This window comes from Copadichromis virginalis, linkage group LG16 (genome assembly GCF_057382275.1).
Source record: "Copadichromis virginalis isolate Kocher_CV1m ecotype Utaka linkage group LG16, C_Virginalis_male_GT1.1, whole genome shotgun sequence".
Lineage (NCBI taxonomy): Eukaryota > Metazoa > Chordata > Actinopteri > Cichliformes > Cichlidae > Copadichromis > Copadichromis virginalis.
In genome coordinates this window covers 26,665,589-26,687,028 of record NC_140633.1, presented here as the reverse complement: position 1 = coordinate 26,687,028, position 21,440 = coordinate 26,665,589, and the positions used below count along the sequence as shown (strand labels likewise).

General features: G+C 43.4%; 1 protein-coding gene across 1 annotated transcript in view; it reads left to right on the top strand.

The window, feature by feature from the left end:
- The window catches only part of myo10l3 (myosin X, like 3), a 60,014-nt gene that overhangs the window by 28,925 nt on the left and 9,649 nt on the right, over window positions 1-21,440 (top strand). Inside the window, exons 11-28 of the mRNA XM_085434151.1 lie at window positions 584-702; window positions 3,628-3,774; window positions 4,795-4,895; window positions 5,200-5,266; window positions 5,846-5,938; window positions 8,492-8,560; window positions 9,875-9,957; window positions 10,040-10,148; window positions 10,945-11,025; window positions 12,791-12,915; window positions 13,034-13,148; window positions 15,835-15,941; window positions 17,540-17,989; window positions 18,630-18,660; window positions 18,763-19,572; window positions 20,392-20,515; window positions 20,816-21,059; window positions 21,181-21,276. Coding sequence (XP_085290277.1) covers window positions 584-702; window positions 3,628-3,774; window positions 4,795-4,895; window positions 5,200-5,266; window positions 5,846-5,938; window positions 8,492-8,560; window positions 9,875-9,957; window positions 10,040-10,148; window positions 10,945-11,025; window positions 12,791-12,915; window positions 13,034-13,148; window positions 15,835-15,941; window positions 17,540-17,989; window positions 18,630-18,660; window positions 18,763-19,572; window positions 20,392-20,515; window positions 20,816-21,059; window positions 21,181-21,276 — 2,971 coding nt within the window. The remainder of the gene's footprint in view (window positions 1-583; window positions 703-3,627; window positions 3,775-4,794; window positions 4,896-5,199; window positions 5,267-5,845; window positions 5,939-8,491; window positions 8,561-9,874; window positions 9,958-10,039; window positions 10,149-10,944; window positions 11,026-12,790; window positions 12,916-13,033; window positions 13,149-15,834; window positions 15,942-17,539; window positions 17,990-18,629; window positions 18,661-18,762; window positions 19,573-20,391; window positions 20,516-20,815; window positions 21,060-21,180; window positions 21,277-21,440) is intronic.

The window sequence follows — 21,440 nt, the reverse complement described above, 5'->3', positions numbered from 1 at the left end:
AAATAAGCTAAACTGTGTAACTGGGTGTTACACTTGTATTTGTTTATTTATTTGCTGCTTCTTTTCTTTTGTTGATTCCTTTATTAGACTTTAGTGAAAGGGAAATTTTTGTATGAAAAAAAAAGATCCAAGCAGTGGTTTTAGTACTGAAAGCAAATGCGCAAGCTATGCAGGTTTTATCAAGCAGTTTAAAAAAAATTCCAAAATAAACTCAGTCCAATTGTTTCTGGTGAAATTTCCGAAGTAGAGAACTGGGTTATCAGCGATTTTGGACGGCTCTGCAGTATTCCTCACGGCCCTGAGTTTGACTGACATTGTACCAGCACACAGAGCACCAAGCAGGCTGTAACATGAGCTTCAGGCTCCTTTGTTTGCTGTGTCCGACCTCTTTTCCAAAGAACCTGTGAACTACGGTGACTGCCAACACTACAGACTTGCCTGCAGAGTAGAGTTTCCTGCAGATGGTATAGGATTGCTGTGTATATGCCACATCTGTTGTTTAACATGAATAGGAGTCACCTGAACTGTTTGCGTAAGTGATAGATACCCTGTGTACATCTGTGTGTGCTTGTGTTTGTTTCAGTGGTGAGTAACGTCAGCGAGCTGCTCGGCCTCGACTCCTTCCAGTTGTCAGAGGTGTTGACCCAGCGCTCCATGATCCTCAGAGGAGAGGAGATCTGCTCCCCCCTCACTGTGGAGCAGGTAACAACACATCCAGCCCAATTTCCCCCTCTGTTGCTCATTACATGAATCACACAGTTAACACGGAAACAGAAAAGAAGCACTTGGACCTCACTTCCCAGAATTCAGCGTATAATTTTAAGTTCAGGCACCATGCTCTGTCAAGAATCTTAATCATGCAGTGGATCCATATCTGTCCTCGCCCCTCTCCTTCTCCTGTCCTGGTGACACACTCACACACACAATTTTCTCTGACGCGCTCCACCACATGCCTTTCCAGATCCCCTTGCGTGACTCCCAGCCATTTCCTGCTTTTTGTCTGCCAGATTTCAGGCACAATAAAGCCATCGTGATAGTGATCTGAGTCAAAAGCACAATAGAACCAATGACTGGTGGTGAAGTAAGAGTCTTCTCCTCTGGAGGCAGTGCAGCCAGGCACTGAGACGCTGGCATAAATATCCACTTGTGTCTCCCTCAGCTTCAAATGTCTGCGCTGACATCTGTAATACTGTAAACATTGCACAAGTTTTCATCTGCATGTGTTGTGCTTTTCACCATATGCCACAAGAACACACATGCCACAATCCCTTCTCGGCTGGGCTCAACCCATCGGCCCACTCACGCTCATAAATGTCAGCGAATATGCAGGGAGGACCTTTATTATTATCACCGGGACACGAAAGCTACAAGAAAGCTTTTCATCAGCAGACAAAGAGTCTTGTGCTGTCACCCTGCTGCTGCTTGTTCTGCCTGGCCTTTGAAGCAACTTGCCTCTTAATAGAGTTCATTATTCCAGACCTAGAGTCGGCAAGAAAGACCTCTTCTCACAACAGCCAGGGGTCACTCCCCCTCACAACTTCCAGCAGTAGACCCCCACCCCCCACCCCTTGTCGTGGACAAGCAGCCATTCTTCTCACCCCCGTGACGGAGATCCTGGAGCCAGCAGCGCTCTGTTCGCTCCCAGTAGTCGTACAAGGTGACCAGGCATGATGGATTACTGAAAAGCCCAGGAGCATTGTGGCTCTGAATAAAGTACACACGGCCGCACTCTTGTTTTGTTTTTAAATCAAGCACAATACCTGTCGAGGAAGTGTAGCTGGCAAGCTCAGGCTTTGTATATTCATACACAGGCTGTAAAGCTTCCTCAATGGCAGCTGGAGAAAATTACCCTGGACTCAAATGTGGATGGGAAGTAGATTTTCGTTGTTGTTCACATTGTAGCATCTGTCCTACGAACCACGGAGAAGTAACGTGTCAAGTTATTAATTATGTTCTTTTCATGTTCTTCTGTGGAACTGCGTGTAGCTCACAGGACTTCTCATCAGTTTTAGTTTGAGTAATGATTTGGACAGTTTCATTTTTAGTTTTTACTTGTGAATTTATGCCAAGCTCAAGGCCTGTAGGCCAGAACCAGGCTGCTGAAGGATCCAGCAGACTGGATCCAGAGTGTAAAAATTGCAGAGGAGCAGGGTGTAATTTTGAAACTTTTCACTATATTTTAGAAGCAAGCATTGTGTTTACGTTAGGAATGAATCCTTCATGAGAGGCTTTGTCCGACCTGCTAATTTCATCCTAAGCCTGGGGGCTGACTCATCGGTTTCACAGCCTTACTAATGACAAAGACATTACACCGAAGTAAGATGCAAAGGCCAATGAGTCCTGTGGATGTGTTTTTGTGAACTGGGACAGTTTCCTCGAAATGACAGCACGCTGGCTTAATGTGGAAACACTGAGACATTCTTATTTTTCTTAGGACATCTGAGACTGTTCGTCATCTGTTTTGTAAATGGATGGTTCATTTAACTTGAAGGTTTTTAGAATGTACTTCTTTGTCATTTTCAGGGGTCTGGCCAACAAGTCCGGCCTGTATGTGCTGTATGTGGGCCCATGAATGCACAAAGCTTGACACCAAGAGTTTAGCACATGGCCTCCGTCAAGCCTCTTACTGAAGTAAAAGTGCCAACAATTCAGAAAAAAGCTAAATACATTTAAACCGTATCAGTAATTATAGATCAGTTTTCTGCTCTGAGCACTCAAAGCACTTTCAACTACAAACCTCATTCAGCTATTCACACACACACACTCATACAAGCACTTTTTATGTAACGCTCATGCTCCAGTGGATGCATCAGGGGCACCTTAGAGTTCAGTATCTTGCCCAAGGATGCTGCAACATGTGGGCTGTGGGAGCTTCCAGTTAACAAATGACCCGCTTTACCTCCTGAGGGATCGCTGTGAAGATCTAATGTGAGAGAAATGGACCTGAAGTCAGAAAAAGGGGCACATGTTCATTCTTTCTATGTAAAATCTTACTTTTATTAAACAATAGATGTCAGATAAGCGTTGTACCGAAAACAAAACATCAGCTCTTTCTGAAATTTAGTGGAATGGAAATATAAACTACAAAGCAGCTGAAATAAATCTCCAAGTGAACTTGGATGCCTGCCACCATGAGCCTCTTTCTGCCAGGTGGGCTTTGGGATTTTTCTGTAGGTGTCATTTCCTTTAAAAGAAAAATACTTAAAAAAACAAATAAACTTTTACGCTTTATTCCAGTTTGCCGTTGTTTTCACTGGATTTTTCTAATGTTACAGTGCAGTGCGTCACTCTGAAGATATTTGGGTGATAAAAAACACTGACTGTTGTGAAAACAGACGTCTTCTCAACTGCAGACAGACGCTGACATAACACACCTTTGTCTTCAAGCCACTATTTGTTTTATGGAACTGAGGCCTCACACACGCTATCATTCAAGCAGTCCAAACATATCTTTTGTTTTTAACTTCTTTAACCGCCACCTGATAGAACCGATGAAATGTTTACTGTGTGGTCATAAATGCTGTGTTTAGGGTACAGTTTGCAAAGTTTCCTTTTTTCCCCCTCCTTTTTATTTATGCCTGACGTGGTTTCTGGTACGCCCTCCATCTCTTTTTCCCTGATCTGTAGGCCGTGGACTCGCGGGACTCGGTGGCCATGGCGCTTTATTCCCAGTGTTTCTCCTGGATCATAATGAGGATCAATCAGAAGATCAAAGGGAAAGACAACTTCAAGTCCATTGGCATCTTGGACATCTTTGGCTTTGAGAACTTTGAGGTGAAAGCCCCAAAAGAATCAAATCCTGGTTTAAATCACCAGATAACTTATCTTCTCTGGTGCATTGTGAGAATACCAACACAATGACTGTTCTATCAAAGCATTTTGCTACATTTTGTATTTCTTCCTTATCTGTGCTCTTTTTAGTCACGTGCATTTGACAAACATGAGTCACATCTGCGGTAGTAGCACACACTTGCACACACACACTGAGAGTATTACACCTTTTTTAATACTGATAACGAGACCTGCAACATTAGAGTTTTAACAATTTCCTAGAACAACAATATGCCAAGAAAATATCCCCCACACCATTACACCACCACCACCACCAGCCTGAAGCAAGCTGATACAAGGCATTATGGAGCTATGCTTTCACGTTGTTTATGCCAAATTTTGATCTTACCATCTGAATGTCATGGTAGAAATCAAGCCTCATCAGACCAGGCAACATTTTTCTAATCTTGTGTCCAAATTTGTTGAGCACACACAAACTGTAGCCTCAGTTTCCTGTTCTTAACTAACAGGAGTGACTCAGAGTGAAGTCTTCTGCTGCTGTTTGACTTGTTCTGCATTCAGAGATACTCTAACCCTGCTTTAGTTGCTTTACTATCAACTTGAAGCAGTTTGACCATTCTCTTCTGAGAGTACTACCACTCACTGAATATTTTCTCTTTTTCCCACCATTCTCTGTAAACCCTAGAGATGGTTGTGTGGGAAAACCCCAGTAGATCAGCAGTTTCTGAAATACTTAGACAAGCCCGTCTGACACAATAAAACCATGCCACTTTTGAAGTCACTTAAATCACCTTCAAGTGAATTGTTTGACCTTCAGGGGGTCATCCTGACCATGTCTACATGCTTACATGCACTGAGTAACTGTCATGTGATTGACTCATTAGAAACATGCGCTAATAAGCCGTTGAACAAATTAACTAAATAAGGTGGCTGGTGAGTGTGTGCTTTTATTTGATTTAAATCTCAGAGAGTATACTGAAAGCATGTTCTTCCATTGTGTAGGTGAACCGGTTTGAACAATTCAATATCAACTACGCAAACGAGAAACTCCAAGAGTACTTCAATAAGCACATCTTCTCCCTGGAGCAGCTGGAGTACAACAGGTCAGAAACCTTTACATAGTTTAACATCATACATGGATGCATACAGTGGAAAGAGCAGACAGCGCAGACACAGATGGGGATGGGGGTTGAGCCTCTTTGTGATCATACCGGCAAACTGCCAGACGTTTGGAAATGCCTCACTTTCTCCCGCAGCCAGTTGTTTTCTGGTACAATAGGCCAGCAGCCTGGACATGGCTCATTTCATCACATGCTCACACTGGATAATGCTGCCATTGTGTCTTCCTGGTTGTTGATGTTTATGTATACATGGTGTGTCTGTCTGTGTGGGTGTTTGTCTTCACAGGGAGGGGATCCAGTGGGAAGCCATAGACTGGATGGATAACGCTGAGTGTCTGGATCTCATAGAAAAGGTAACAGACAGTCAGACCCTGACAGAGCAAAGTCATCACCAGGACAGACCGCTAACCACCAGCCAGAGCGGGGCTGACCCAGACGCCACACTGTGCTTACACTGACTCCCATCTCGCAGTCTATCATTATATAGTCTCATTTTGCATGTTGTTTGCACAGTAATGTACACTAGTCAGCGGTTAGAGGTATGGTTAGAGTAAGGCATGAATTTGTGTTATTTTACCACCATACTTATAATGACGTTAAAACTGAGCCTCTACATAAGTGTTTGAAAGATTTCTGGTTTAAAATCACAAACTTGGCAAGTTTGGAGGAAACACTACACTACAACTACTTCATCCCTACATATCTGTCTGATTTTAGTTCATTATAAGACATGAAACTACTCTGCTGAGCGCAGTGCCTCCTCTCTCTTTCTCAATTAAAAAAAGCATATTGAATGAATAACATTGCTGTTTCCTGTACGTATTGTTATAGCTGCCAGATGTGCCCCAATGGGATTACAACTAGTTCCATCATGACTTTGGTGTGTTTCAAACTCTTTGCTCTCTCTCTCTTTTTGTCTGTCTCCCCTTTAGAAACTGGGCATGTTGGCTCTTATCAATGAGGAGAGTCGCTTCCCCAAAGGCACCGACTACACCCTTCTGGAGAAACTACACAGTCGACACGCAGTGAGTCCACACGCACACGTGAAAACCTACATGGCTCCTTTACACACTCTATCCCTCCCCGATAGACAGCAAAGCCATAAAAATGACCCATATCCGCGCACCAAAGCTTCTTAACCCCAGCTGGGGAAATGCCTTCACCGCCCACCAGCTCAGACAGCCTCAAAGAGTTAAACCTCTGTCCTGGCTGATGAATCGCCTGTTGCATTGAATGTCTGAGCAGCACTCGTACACACCCCCGGGCGCTCCGGCACATGAACACAATAATACTGAAATGTGATCAGCCATTCTCTGGGTCTGACCAGCATTGTGTGCAGGAGAAAAGAGTTTTCTATGGCTGACGGAAAAAACAAGAACGATACAGAGCGAGACTTAAGAACCGCATGACCTCGCCCTGAGGTGTTTGCTTGGGTGCGGATCCGTGTGTTACGTTTTAAGGTCGCGATCAGAGCAGAAGATGTTTGTATCACATCATGTAAGGAAGTTGCAAACAGCGTAAATGAATCAACACATGTAAACGTGTACGTTGTATTTTTTTGATAAATTTGTTTATTAATTAGTTTGTAAACCCGGGTTCTAGTATCTTCAGCACAATAGATAGAAACTCATTATATACAGTACTGTGAAAAGTCTCATGACCTACCCTTCATTTCTTTGTATTTTGCTTCGACGCACCCAGACTTTCGTGTATTTTATAAGTGGTCTTGAGCAATAGTTCTCCAGGCTTTCTGAAGGTCATTCGAAGTTTTCTTTGGACACTGGCTGCTTTTTACTCATTTTCAGTCCAAACTGACCTATGAATCATTTAAGAAGAAGAAAAAACCTACCTAACTCAGGAAAGAAAAAGTGTTGTGTTTACACATAACAGACAACTAGCAAGGAAGCAATTTAAAAAACTGTACCACAACTGTCATAAAAAGCACATGTGTTTCCAATTCTTAATTCGAAGGTACAAAAAATTGACAACACATAGTACAGTTTGACAGGCTCGTGCCCCGAAATAGAATTTTGGGATCAACAAAGAGCTGTTAGCCGCTTGGCTAATAGCTCATTGTTGCCCTAATTAAATACTGTTAGCAACTAGCATATCTTGTGCTAATGGTGGAGGACCTAGAAAAAAATCACTACCAATAGCAGATGAACAGTATCATTAAGAAAAATAATTAAGAAATAGCAAAAAAAGACCTGAGAGATTCATCTGGCGTTTCCGTTTATCCACCGACTATTCGCTGAAGCCTCATTGGCAATGGTTTCAATAGAAGGTGGTAATTTTATCTTTTTTTAACCACTGTTCTGGTAGAAGGGCAATTTTACAATGGCTTTTAAAGGACTATAACTCTGTTACCATTTGTGCTAGAGACATAATTCAGTGGTTTATAGAAGAAGAGAATGCTTTTATGGGGATATTTGGTGTATCATAGTAACACAAAGCATTCACAAAGTACTGCAGTCTGAGCACAGATGTAAAACTCAGCTGTTACCATGTGCACGCCACATTATGGGGTTCCGTTTGTAAAGTGAAACATGCTGAAATTAACGGCAAAATTTTTCCACATTTAGCTCAAAACCTTACAAAAACATATTTTTTCGAGTAATTTTTTACAACATTTAGCAAAATATTTGTAACTTTTCATCAAATGTTAAATATTAAATCTAAATGTTAAATATTAAATCTAAATATTATATTTAAATCTAAATGTTAAATCTAAATGTTAAATATTAAATCTAAATATTATATTTAAATCTAAATGTTAAATGTTAAATCTAAATTGAGTCCAAACGGTTCTCATGTGCTCTCCTTTTTCCGTTGCCGTAATTTAGGAACGTGTTGGGTACCCGAAAGCATAAAATGTTGACAATTTGTCACCTAGCGAAAATTATTACGCTTTGGGAGTGAGAACGTGTCTGACCACTACCGGCACACTTTTGCACCGGAGGTTTCCGGAAAGCTTTTATTTTGGTATTTCCGCTGATCCGTGCAATAAATTTGCATGTTAGCCTAAACATTTAGATTTAACATTTAGCATTTAGATTTAACATCTAGCATTTAGATATAACATTTAGATTTAAATATAATATTTAGATATAACATTTAGATTTAAATATAATATTTAGATTTAACATTTAGATTTAGATTTAAATTTAATATTTAAATTTAACATTTAGATTTAAATATAATATTTAGATTTAACATTTAGATTTAAATATAATATTTAGATTTAGATTTAAATATAATATTTAAATTTAACATTTAGATTTAAATATAATATTTAGTTTTAACATTTAACATTTAGATTGAATATTTAACATTTAGATTTAACATTTAAAATTCTGTTTTAAATATGAAAAGTTACAAATATTCATAACTAGGCCTTGTATTAATTTTATGTGTTTTATTTTGTTTCATGTGCTTTGATGTTATATTTGATGTTTAACTTGTCACATGGCATTTTATTGTCTCTGTGAATCCAGCGCACAGTGTCTTCTACTTAATCTCTTTATAACTACATGAGTGGATGTCATGATAATTTCTGTATCTTTGTCCTTTCTCTCCAGACAAACCCGTACTATGTCAAACCAAGAGTAACTGATCACCAGTTTGGCATCAAGCACTACGCTGGAGAGGTATTTAACAACATTTACACATACATACACACATGACACCAGCTTTTTTTTTTTGCTTTTTTTTTTTTTTTGCTCCCTCAATTGTTAGTTTCGGGGAAGTGAGGTAGCTGTTGGACGGACAGTGGGATCTTCCTGGCCAAAATCTGCTGCGGGATGTTGATGCCTGATGCCTCCTCCGCCGTCTTTTTCCCTGAGTCAGGAGAAACTGCTTTATGATCGTCTTCTCCTCCCTTTGCTTTGCAAGATAAGGGAGGTCACTACTGATGTGAGTGTAGGAAAGGCCAAAAAGACACCAGGGCAGGGGAACAATTGCAGTGATTGAGTGGGACAGTGGATGTAATGTGGAGCAAGAGTAGAAAGATTCGCTTTCATATAAAGAATGGCTTTATGAAGCCTGCCTCGGACAAGGTCTCCTTAGTGCAAGTGGGGTGGCTCAGTCACAAGCCTGGCAAGGATGGCTATGGTAATGACCTGGTCCAGAGAAGACAGGCGCTGCCAGGGCAGCCAGTTGTTCTCTCTCTAGACAGTATACTCGCCTCTCTGAAAGCCCTGTTTGTTATTTGAAATGTTGCTGAGGTTTCTGGAGGAAATCGTAGCATCTTCCCACAGATTAGATAATCTGCTCGGCGCCAGAGAAAGACAGATAATTTGAAAAACAGACGGGAAGTTGTCCAAGAAAACTTAATGTCTGATATTTAAGCTTTAAGTGTTTATTGATAGTCCAAATGTATTCAGTTTGTTACTGTGTGCAAACATATTGCATTAAACTGTAATTCCTCCAGACAAATCTAATTTGCTTTAGAATCACGAGACCACCCCTGGTTTACTGTCTGAATTAACGAACCTGAAATTGAGTGACGCAGAGAGCGTCCTATATGAGATTATTCCATTAAACCTGCACTGGAGTGTAATTAGTGTGTCTGCAACAAACATAAACTCTGAGTGTATCCCTCTGGATCAGGGTGAGCTTAGGAATGCCGCGGAGCTGAACGGGACACAACAGGTGACGCCCTCGACTGAGCTCGACAAGTCACCCCCACCGCCACCTGCTCCCTTATCTTTATTTACATCAAGCCTCAAACGCATATTCATAGTCGCTGTAAATCCCTTGTGTCGCATTCGTGAGCGTAGGACATGCAGTGCAAAAGTTTACTTTGATTTTTAAAGTTACGGGGCAAAAGTCATAACTTGTTCCCATCCACAGTGCATTTAAACAGCTGTATTCATCTTATTTCTTTGTATCCTAACTCCTATGTCTCCTATGCTGTTCTTCAATCTAAACACGCTCAGTCTTTTTGGTTTTCATTTCCTCAGGTGCTCTACGATGTGCGTGGAATCCTGGAGAAGAACCGAGACACCTTCAGAGATGACATCTTGTTCATTCTCAAAGACAGCAGGTGAGTAGGGCACGCTCTTTTCCTTTTTTATTCTGAATGCACACCTATGCGATTGAGCTCATGTGTTTACATTCACGTGCAGGCTTGACTTCATCTACGACCTCTTTGAGCGTGTTGGCAGCAGAAATGGAGATGAGACCCTAAAAATGGGCACGGCCCGACGCAAGCCCACCGTCAGCTCGCAGTTCAGGGTGAGACTGAAGCTCCTCAGACCTAAATATCTCTCTCACTTCTACGCACATGACGCCGTGATTGCGTCATTACACTAACAATGAGCCAGTTGTCTCCCAAATACTGCTGTGTGTGGTGATCACTTAACCCTTAACACTACACTTTTTATATTGGCATGGTGAGTGCAAGTGCAGCGGCGTAAATGCAGAACAGAGGGTTGAAATCCTGGAGACACAGATGGGGAGGAGAATGCCGTATGTGTACTTGATCTGCAGTAGATGATGGGTGATGGGCTGTGTGAAATATGTTGTTGTGAGCTGGGCTGCGGGTGGAGGAGGGGGTGGAGTGGAGGACAGCTTAGCATGCTCTAACTGTAGTGTGGAGGGAAGGAGCGGAGAAGGATTTGGCAGGCTGCCCTGGCCTACAGTTCCCAAAGCCAGGGGATTAGGGTTGATGGCTGGGCAGAGAGGGGCCAACCAGGGGCCAATCACACTCAGCTCTGCCAGGCCAGGCCTTACTGGAGACAGTCTGTCTGAGGCAGGAAGGAAAATGAACCTACAGGAGTCTGTGAGGTTCAGGGGTCCTCGGAGTGTGGCTTTGTATATATACATTTGTGTCTCTTATGATAAATGTGGGAGTTGAGAAGTACCAAAGAACATTTACTCAGTACTTTTACTTATTACACCAATACCTTAATAACAACCCACTTATACTTAGCAGACAAAGTACAGAACAGTGAGACAAGTGTTTATATTTTTCGGCAGACTTAAAAAAACAAACAAGCAGTAATATGCTCTTGTGTTTGATGCTTTTCAGGACTCTCTCCATTCCCTGATGGCCACACTAAGTGCCTCCAACCCCTTTTTTGTACGCTGCATCAAACCTAACATGGACAAGGTAAGTCACGTCATTTTTATTCATCGCATAAAAAAGAAAAAAAAAAAAGTTCCTCTCAAGGTCAGCGCCTGTGGAGGTAAACCTCCTCGGTGTTATTCACTGCTTGGGGTTAATATTTAGTCTTGTTGTGTTTATGTTCTTATGCCTCCCACATCGCGATCGCACTTTGCCTCAAAGTCATTTAAATGATCCGTATTGAAAAGTTATTTCTTTTTTTTCCAAGTACAAGCGTTCATAAGTAACAAACGTTGGTGCAAAGGCTCTCATTGTACTTCCTCAAATAAAAGGGCTGTGTACCAGCACATTCCTACCACTTTAGCCTCTTTGCCAGAGGTCAGAGGTCAGTACTGGCCACTCCAGCTGCAGCAGCTTGGCTAATGCTCTGCTGATCTGGCTGCACCAGTGGAATGCCAAGATAAGATCACATAACTGTATTTGCGTTCCAGCTAGCGGGGTATTTATTTACTACTCCTATGCTCCCCTACTGCTCTTTACCACAAAACTGCAACCTGCTTCTTAATCTGTGTTATGGTTTATTAGATAGTTGGAGTGTCAGTTATATCAGCTTCTTTGTTTTCCTTGTGAATGACTGTGGTGTAATCCAGGGACATTCTCCTTCTTACTGTTATTATTGTACACAGAGCCGTGGTTGTCCTTCCTTCACTACTCTTTACCTCCCACTCCATATACGTCATTCCACAGCTTCTTGCTTGCTTGCTTGGATGGAAACTACTCTGTTGTCTGTTTTTCCTCACCCATCTGCTTTTTTTTCTGCCTTTCTGTCTCATGTGTCCCCTGCTCTCATTGGCTGTCTTGTATTCCTTTACCTAGCTTTGGTTGGTCAAGATGGAACAAGCCGGGCCTCTGCTAATCCTACAATATGATGGCATGGCATGCACAATCCTCTGACATGATTACATGCATGCAAATGCATCCAGACACGCACACACCAAGAATGTATTTATGCGATTTCCATGCTCCTGCTTTTCTTAGGATAAATGTCACCGAGGCAAGGGTCAGCTTGTTTTTCACTCAAGCAAGTCAACATTTCGTACCTTTTTCAAGCCGCCTAAATCCTCCGTTAAAGAGCAGAGTTCAGAGCGCGGAGGGCTGCCCTTTCACGTGTGTGTTTGATTATGAGCACGAGCACATGCAAAGCGTGTCTGTGCCTTTGTAAGTATGCCTGTTTCCATGCGTAGTAGCATTAGCCTGTAATTAGATTGACACATCGAGGAATGCTGTGGTCGTGTGGGGCTTATCCAGCACTCTGTGCCCTCTGGGTGATAAATGGCCTTCGTGTGGAGAGCAGTGATCAGGCAGCTTGTGTAGAAGGGCGGCAGACATCACAGATCCTTTTTGATAAGTAGGTCGGAGGATTACTGGTAACACAGAACTGTGAACAATGAGGCTGATTATTCCTCAAAGAAAAGGCAACTCCGTCTGGTTATGTCTTGCTCAACACTGTTCGGGTTTCTCTCGCCGGTGGTGTGCGCTTTCCTTTTAGTAACCTGATTGTTAATGTAAAATGATAGTCCTCGCCATGGTAATTTACTTTTTAGTTCAAGTTTAACTCGACTCAGCAGTAAAACTGTTTGACTAGGCGTGCCTGCAGGTTTTAGCTGCAACACATTTTGCACTACCTACAATAAGGAAGGTTATATATAGAACGCACAACAGGAAAAAAATGGCATCAGTATTCTAAACACTGATGTCTTACTGTTATTATTTGACATGAAAAACATGTTTTGTTGTTTACCAAATACAGAAGGCCAACCAGTTTGATCCTGACGTTGTCCTGAACCAGCTGAGGTACTCCGGGATGCTGGAAACTGTAAAGATTCGCAGGGCTGGATTCCCTGTCCGGAGAACCTTTAAGGACTTCTATAGCAGGTTGGAAAAATATGTGCACACAATAAAACTGAGATAATTGGCTAAATATTGTAGTCGAAAACTATTTTTAAAAAATCAGGAAAGAAGATTTGTGCTGTATGCTTTTTTTTTTCTGCAGGTATAAGATGATCCTGACAAACAAAATCCGCTCAGAGGACGAGAAGGAGAGTTGCTTAGAGCTTCTCACACTTCACAACAAAGACAAGAAAGAGTGGCAGCTGGGGAAGACAAAGGTGCAGCACGCGTTCACACATGGACTCACTTATACACATGCCCAGACTTGTTTATGTCACTTAGCAGTACATGGCACTGACTTTAACTTATGTCCTGTCACTAAGCCAACCCTGCCCCTACCAGTAATCTAAATTTTAATTGATATACCTAATATTATGCAGAAAGAATTTTAATGTTTTACCTTGTGAAGATGAGCTTTTTGTTACCAAAATAGGAGGTGAACCCCCACACCTTATCTCAGGCCCCACAGTGTATTAAATACAGTACAAATGCATGCACACAGACACAACTGGGCAGCCTGACGGATTATATAAACTGCCACTCTGTTTTTCTTTTTCGAATGACTCTCCAGTACACACCTCTGTCAGCTACATGCTCTGATAGCATGCTCAAAAAACAATAAATCGCCATTTGATACTTAAAAAAAAACACTCAGTTCCCTTAAGATGAAACAGTGCACTGAAAGGCTTCACTCAGTAATTATCTGGGAGCGAATCTTTCCCAAGAAGTCGAGCTGCTGTCTTTCCCGAGCTGTTAATGTGTACCACAGTTGCTGTGACTCATGTCACAAAGATTTTTCTGACCGGTTGTGGTCAATCTACGGCTCTCTTGTTGACAACCGCAGAGTTACTCGGCCGCTCCTAAAAACCCTGACACTGTTACTGTAACTGTAACCGAGGGGCTTACAGTAATCCTGAGGCGAACTTATTGTAGCTAGCAGAGCGTTAGCCTCGACACCGACTGAGTTGCTGATTTAATAAACTAAACTGCAAGCAGTGTGATTTCGAGGCGGACGGCGCTGGTGAAATGTTGCAGCCAAGCAGAGCTTTGGAGAACGTTACACATCATGCTTCATCTTAGAAAACTTATAACAGATATGATTGTTGGCAGCACAGCATATCGATGGCCGTCCTTCCTTTTCTGCTCTCATTTTCCAACAATCATCAATCCCCCCACCGCCAACAGACTGCCCCTTTTTTCCATGCTATCACTGAATGATTAACCTTTAATGACTTTTTTGAACTGGACAGTAAAACCTGTGTTAATACTCAGCATGAACGCGTCAGTACTGCGACAAGAAAGGATACAAATAAAGCAGTTTTTGTGGAGCTCTTTCAAAATCGGCTAAATCCACATTCGACTTCCTGCTTTAAGTTGTGGTTCCTGCGTGGCTGTAAAAATCACTGAGACATTTCGGATTTGTTGGTTTCTTTTTGGACACTTTTGTTGTAATACCCAATTTGGCTGGCAGACTATGAATAGTGTCAGCTGCACACATGGCATGCTGTACATCAAGACAGAAAATAATTGATGCGAGCCACATTTGGTTCCTTTTGAATTGGTCCATAACCACTAATGTGCACATGCCAATCTATATTAAATTTCTTGCACATGCACACAGTATACATCCCCGAAGTCACCATGCGGGTAAAGCTTCCCTTCTGTGATCAGCCCTTTGACCTCTGGCTGCCGCTGCTCACTTCTTTGCTCTGCAAAGCTTATCTACACATCGAGGGCGAAGGAAAAAAAAAGGCTAGTTTCTCAAAGCAAAACCCAAAAAGACATAGTGCGGCTGAGTACGTTTCATTTTGTGCATGGCAGGGCAATATTTTGGGGTTTAGGTTAATGTAGTGTGGGCTGTGGGAAAGAGACTGAAACGGAGAAGGGGGATACATTTCCTTTGGAGAAACAATCTGCGTGTAATTATGTATGTGCTGATTGTGTGCAGAGGAAGCGTGTACCCAGAATTAGGGGCTTTGGTGATGTTGCATGGATTGTGTATGTGTGTTTGTGAGCCATTTGTTTTACAGACGAGGGAAGGATGTGGATGAAGGGGAAGTTTCCTCCTCTCACAGACTTTACCGAGACAGGCAGGCAGGGCTGCAGCTGTGGGATCCTTTGATTAGCGCAACATCTGGGACACAAATACGCATACGAGCAGGGGTCTTCCCTCGATCACCCAGTTGAGCGACAGATACTGCCGTGTCTAAGCTGGCTGCTGTTCCCAGCCTCGCAGCATATTCGTACAGTGAAAATCTGATTATGTTTCATGCAGGCATGTTCATTTAAGTCGAGTGTGACTTTCGAGCTGTCAAAAGTCATACAAAGACAAGGTTGCGAGAAAACTCCAGTAGTGAGGGAAGGGTTAACTAAACTCTTTCTCTTTCCTTCATATGAGCAAAGAGGGGTGTGACTTTCTATCTGGACACCAGCCACCATCCCTCCCCCTCATCCTTTCATCACTCCTCTCTCCCTACCTCTCCCCTCCCTCTCTGTGCCTTTCTGCCTGTGCACGTCAGTCGAACTACCAACGCAGCGGTAACAGCAGAAGGGAAATGCTCAGGAAGGACGCTTGAACACAATGAGGCGCTGCAGCAGCAGTAGCAGTAGCAGCAACACTGCAGTCTCAGTGCCAGTTTTCCCTTCTGCTCTGTTCTGCAGACAGGGAGGGCAGCTAGCCTGCTAGCCTCAGCTGCACCACAGCTTCCTCTGCAGTGGGCACGGGGTTCTGCCAGCAGACAAGAGGGGCCCTTTACATCTCTGTGGGCCCTCTTTTACAGCCTTACCAAGAGGAAGAGGAACTAACCCATCCCATTTTTTCCCCCTCTCTCCCTCAACCTCCTTCTCTGTGTCTCTCTGTGTCTGTGTCACTCCTTGTCGGCCGTGGCGCTGCTCTTCCCGCAGGTGTTCTTGAAGGAGGCCCTGGAGCAAAGGCTGGAGAAGGAAAGGGAAGAGGTGCGGCGCAGGGCTGGCATGGTGATCCGCGCCCACATCCTGAGCTATGTGGCAAGGTGAGTGGTGGGAGTGTGGAGGTGGGGGGAAGATGGATGATTGAGTGGCAGAGACAGTTGTCAGTGTTTGTTTTGTAGTACAACCTGCGTGTATAGGAGCGCAGGGCGGGGGGGGGGGGGATTAAGTGCATTTGTGGAATCATTTGCACATTTGTTTACCTCTGTATGTGCGCCTGTGTGTGGATGTGTGTTAAGTGGGCTTAAACCTTGCTGACTTGGCGATGGCCAGCGATTACCACAGTGTTGAAATTGTAGATAGGAAGCCGTTTTCGGGCATGCAGAACCGTGTACGTGCACTGTTTTAAAGTTTCTACCTTAGAAAGCCTTGTAGATTGGAAGGTAAACTCATAAACTGATGAACTGAGACTGCAGAATAGCCCAAACAGTGTGAATTTTTCTGGTCACTTTAGTACTATCTTTAGATCTTTTTACGTTTATTTCTTTAAGATGAACATTTATTTTAAAAGTCTGATGAAAGAAAAGATTCCTATCAAAGGGAGGACACATGGTTAAGAGTGCGCTGGCTTTCATTGAAATTACACAACATCCCGATGATTCCCTGCAATCTAATGAAGTATTAACCCACTTGTGCCGCTGTCCTGTAGCTTCAAAGATGAGGAATTGCATGATTTCAACACCCTTTCAAGGAAAAAAAGGCCAAAACCGTCATCTTTCAAGTTATAAATGGCTATCCCTGAATTACTACATCTCTAATGATGTTCATGATAATTAGACTGCTCTGAAAAAGACAGTTTTCTGAGCATAACAGAGATGTCATTTATTCCTACACTATCAGAAGTGCACTTCTTCTTAAGCAAATCTATGTAAATCTGTCTTCAGCCTAAGCAACAAGTTCTTCGCCTGTCCACTCCGCCTGACTGGCAGAACATCCATCACCGTGGTGGTTTAAGAAGCTGCATTCGTAGACACCCAGGGGCATCTAGCCGTACTCCACCTGCGTGCTGCCATATACAGTATAACGTTACATACAGTCCTCTGAAAGGCTCCACTGGGAGACTATAATGGGACTGATGACAGCATTCAGGTTCTGGGTTTGCTTCCCCTTAGAGACATTCATACTAAAGAAGAGCTTTGAAAAGTTCCCCTAATACACAAGTAAAGCCTTTGTATTATTACGTGTAACTTTATCTTCAGTCAGGGTCCATCCTGAGACCTGATAAAGGCCATGAAGTGATTACCGTGGAGGCTAGGTCGGACTAAGGGTCAGAGAGTCGGAGCAGTGTGTGTGGTCCTGAGAAAGTCACGTGTATTTGTGCGTGTTTATATGTGTGTGTTTTCAATGCATGTATTGTGTGTGGGTGATGGGGCTTAGTCAGAGGGCTAAACAGAGCAGCCCACACCACCACAATGGAAGAGCACAAGCTCGTCAGACTCTAAACATTGCACAGTTCACAACTAGCTTTTTTACCAGTGTGTTTGTTTGAACAGAGAATAGCAGCGGGCGTTAGGAGGAGGCCATGTAGGGCTGTCCAGCTTTACAAATATGTTTGAGGCGAGGCACAAAGTTCCTCAGTGAAGCTGGATTAAATATGATTTTTATGCCGATTATGAATGTCAATTTTTGATTTCGTCCTCAGGAAACAGTATAAGAGGGCTCTGTCCAGCATCGTCACCATCCAGAAGAACTACCGCGCTCACTTTTGGAGACGCGTCTTTCTGCGCCTGCGCTTGGCTGCCATTGTCCTGCAGAAACATCACAGAGGCCAGCTGGCCCGAGCCCTGTATCGACAGCTCAAAGAGGAGAAGCAGAAGCGAGAGGAGGAGGAGAGGAGGAGGAGAGAAGAGGAAGAGGAGCGGAGGCGAGTAGAGGAGGAGAAGAAGAGGATGGAGGAAAGGAGGAAGCGGGAGGAAGAGGAGGAGGAGGAAGAGAGGAGGAAGAAGGAGGAGGAGGAGGAGAAACGGAAGCTAGCCGAAGAGGAGCTGAAGAGGAGGGCAGAGGAGGAGGAGTTGATGAAGAAGGAGGAGCAAAGACTGATTAAGGAGAAAGAGGAAAAGCAGAAATTAGCAGAAAACGGGGAAAAGACAAGGTACAATGCCCTGTGTTTACCGCAGTCTGTGTATGGGTATGTTGTGATGGCAGCTGGTGCAGGTGACACCATCTTTTGGAGAATCGGCCACAAAGGCAGTTTTGAGCCCTTTAGCAGGCATTTATGTCTCTGCCGAAACTTTACAGGTGTGCCATCACAATTAAGGTCGAGAATTCAGATGGGTTTGGTTGGTTCACGCGTAGAGCGACCATTGCGATTGGCTCTGGACAGACGCTTTTTTAAGCTCCGGCTTTTTCCCAGTGGTTGTGAAAAAGCAGGGAAAGGCTGTCATCGCGGGGTGAAGTGCAGGTTAATCTGTCAACATCTCATGCCGCCTACACCACGCTAAACAGGGAGAATTGAGAGGCAACATATAGTCAGGAGCTACGCGGAGATTCTGATGTTAAGCGATGTAGTACTCATGAGACTCACAAGAATAATGTGGCTCAGAAACAGATGTGCAGATCTATGTATGCATTAACACACAAAACAGCGCCTGAAATAACAGCTTTAACTGTTACTGGAATAGAAAAATGCTAAATTTTGTGATTCGTCAGGAATTTCCAGGAGTAGCCAAGTCATCTGTCAAGTCATTTTCTTTCTTCATTTCATGACTAACGTATTCATATTTTATTTTTAGGAACTCACTCATGAACGGTGCTTGTCAAAAGGTAATTTCAGTTTGTCTTCCAATGTCAAAAATAAAGAATGCCCATGAATGCATTCACATAAATAACACAATTCTGCACTTTCTTTACTTGTGTGGTCGATAGAAGGAGCTGTCCCAGACTCTGTCCAGCAGCCACACGTCTGAGGAGGAGAGCCGTCAGATGGAGGAGATCCTGCGGCTCGAGAGGGAGATCGAGCGTCTGCACAAGCAGCAGGAAGACAGCGTGTCGCTTCTTGGGGACGTCTCACGTGAGGAGCTGCGTCAGATGAGGGATGCCGAGATCTACAGACTGGAAAAGGAGGCTTCTCGTGTGGCTACTGAATTCTTGGAACTGCTGGACTTTGGTGGTTTGGAGCCATCCCTCTCGAGCGAGGAGAACCTCCACGACCCAGCTGAATCTACCGCACCTCTAGCTGAAGAGGAGGTGGATGAGGGTTTCCACGCGGAGGATGAGCGCATCGCTTTGCCTGACTTCCCACCTCCAGCTGCAGTTCCTCTTGATAAGGAAATATTCCAAAGTATTCCCCCTCCTCCGCCTGCCTTTGCAGGAGGATTAGTGGTCTCCTCCTCATCAGCCTCCCCTGCAGCAGGAAAGCTAAGCCAAGATACCCCCAATGGACTGAGTCATGCCCCTGTCCTCACAGACTCCCAAATCCCTCCACCTCCTCCACTGGTTACTAATGGAGAAAAGCGGCCACGCCAGAGGGCCTCAGACTTTGAGCCTGTAAATGAAGAGCCAACTCACACGAACCTGCCAGACGTAGAGTCAGACTATGACCAGGAAGAGTTTGAGGAGGCCCATGGGAGTTCAGGTGCTAGCACTAACGATGGCCATATCACAGATGAGGAGGTGCTGCGAAAATCCTCATGCACTCAGAACAGCCTGGACTCCTTCAGAGGCAGCTCGGACTCGGTGAGAAATAACAACAAAAAGTCATGGCTGTTAAATTCTGTGGAGTTGTTTTAACTGGAAAATGTGCAGAGTTTCACTTTTAAATAGCTAGACATTTGGCACGAACTCTGAGGTCCAGTGGAAGAAGAAAGTAAATCAGTAAATCTAGCCAAGACGGGAAATCCCCTCTGGAGAAATTGGATTGTTTGTTAAAATCTTTTAAATTTTTGCTCACAGAGTTTTCAAAAACATGGGGTCACTGAATTTTCTGTTTCCATATCCGGTCTAACTTAAGCCATTGTTCTCCAGTACACCGAAACCCACCTAGATTTCCTCAGCGCTTATTATACTTCCTCGTGTTGCCTCAAGAGAGATTGTCTTAAAGTCGGTTAGAAAATGCATTTCTGCAAGGCTGCGTCTTATCAAAAGGCTTGTTTAAGAATCGCTGAGCAGCAATGCTGAAAATGTTTGTTTTGGCTCTGCTGACAAGCATGTGAATCTGCACTCAGCGACCCAACACTGTGAGATCAGCAAAATGTCAAAGGGGAAGAAGGATGGGTGCATGTAATGGCACGTGTGTGTTTGTGTGGGTGGATGTGTGTGAGCCAAGTTTAAAGGAGATTGGCAGCACCGTGGCTACAAAGTCAGACAGATTTTAGGCCCTTAAAGTGCAAAATAACAGCTCGACTTCACCATCAGAAAAATTAAAAAACGAAATTAACTTAAATTGTTGCTATAAATTTCTGCCTTTGTGGATTTTTTTTGAAGTAATTATTACTTTAAGATTTCAGTTTAAAAGTCTGTCTAATCTATTCAAATGCTGATGTCTTTTTTTTGCAGTTCATTGACAGCGATGAGGACAATGATGGATATGTTGACACAGATGAAGAAGTTTGTAATGGCAGAGTGAATCTGCTGAACGGCACCGGGCCTCCATATTTCCATGGCTACCTCTACATGAAGAGTGAGTAGACTTAATAAAAACACGACACTGACCAGCAGGCATGCACATTGTCTTTGTGCAGCTTTAATGTCCATTTTGTGAGTTTTCTTGAAGGCTCTTTTTGTATTTTACGCATTTGTTTTCCGCTGATGTTTTCAGGTTTATGTGAGGGCTGTGAAGTTTAACTCACTGAGGGAGCTTTTCATGCGTTGTGTTTTTGGGATGCATCTTTCTGTGTGCGCAAAGTTGTGCGATCTCCATCTGTCGTAGAGAGATTTCACAGTAAACAAAATAAATTATCATCCTTTTCTCACCTCTCAGGTGGTTTGATGATCCCGTGGCGCCGTCGCTGGTGCGTCCTGAAAGACGAAACTTTCATGTGGTTCCGCGCAAAGCAGGACTCCCTCAAATCTGGCTGGCTTTACAAGAAAGGAGGAGGAATGTCGACTTTGTCTCGGCGCAACTGGAAGATGCGCTGGTTCGTTCTGCGCGAGTCGAAGCTCATGTATTTCGAGAATGACAGCGAAGAGAAGCTGAAAGGCACCATCGACATCCGTGCAGCCAAGTAAGACTCAGTTCCCTGTTTTTTGATTTGTTTATTTTTTAGCTTTGATTGAACTCATTGTTACCAGCTTGAAACAAACATAGCCACATGCAGTAATGGTTTACTCTTTTTGTTTGTGCAGGGAAATAGTGGACAATCACGAGAAGGAAAATGCACTGAATATCGTAACTGAGGAGAGGACGTACCACATCTACGCAGAGTCTCCTGAAGATGCCAGGTACATCACATCCACAGATTTCTCAGAACAAACTGCAGCTATTTTGTAAATAGTGTTTTCCTTTCACCTCTAAAATTGATGTGTAGAAATAAAGTTCCCCCTTGTGGTTGCCAGTGGAAGTTCACGGTGTCATTTTCAATTACACTTTTGCTGACTTTTGCTTT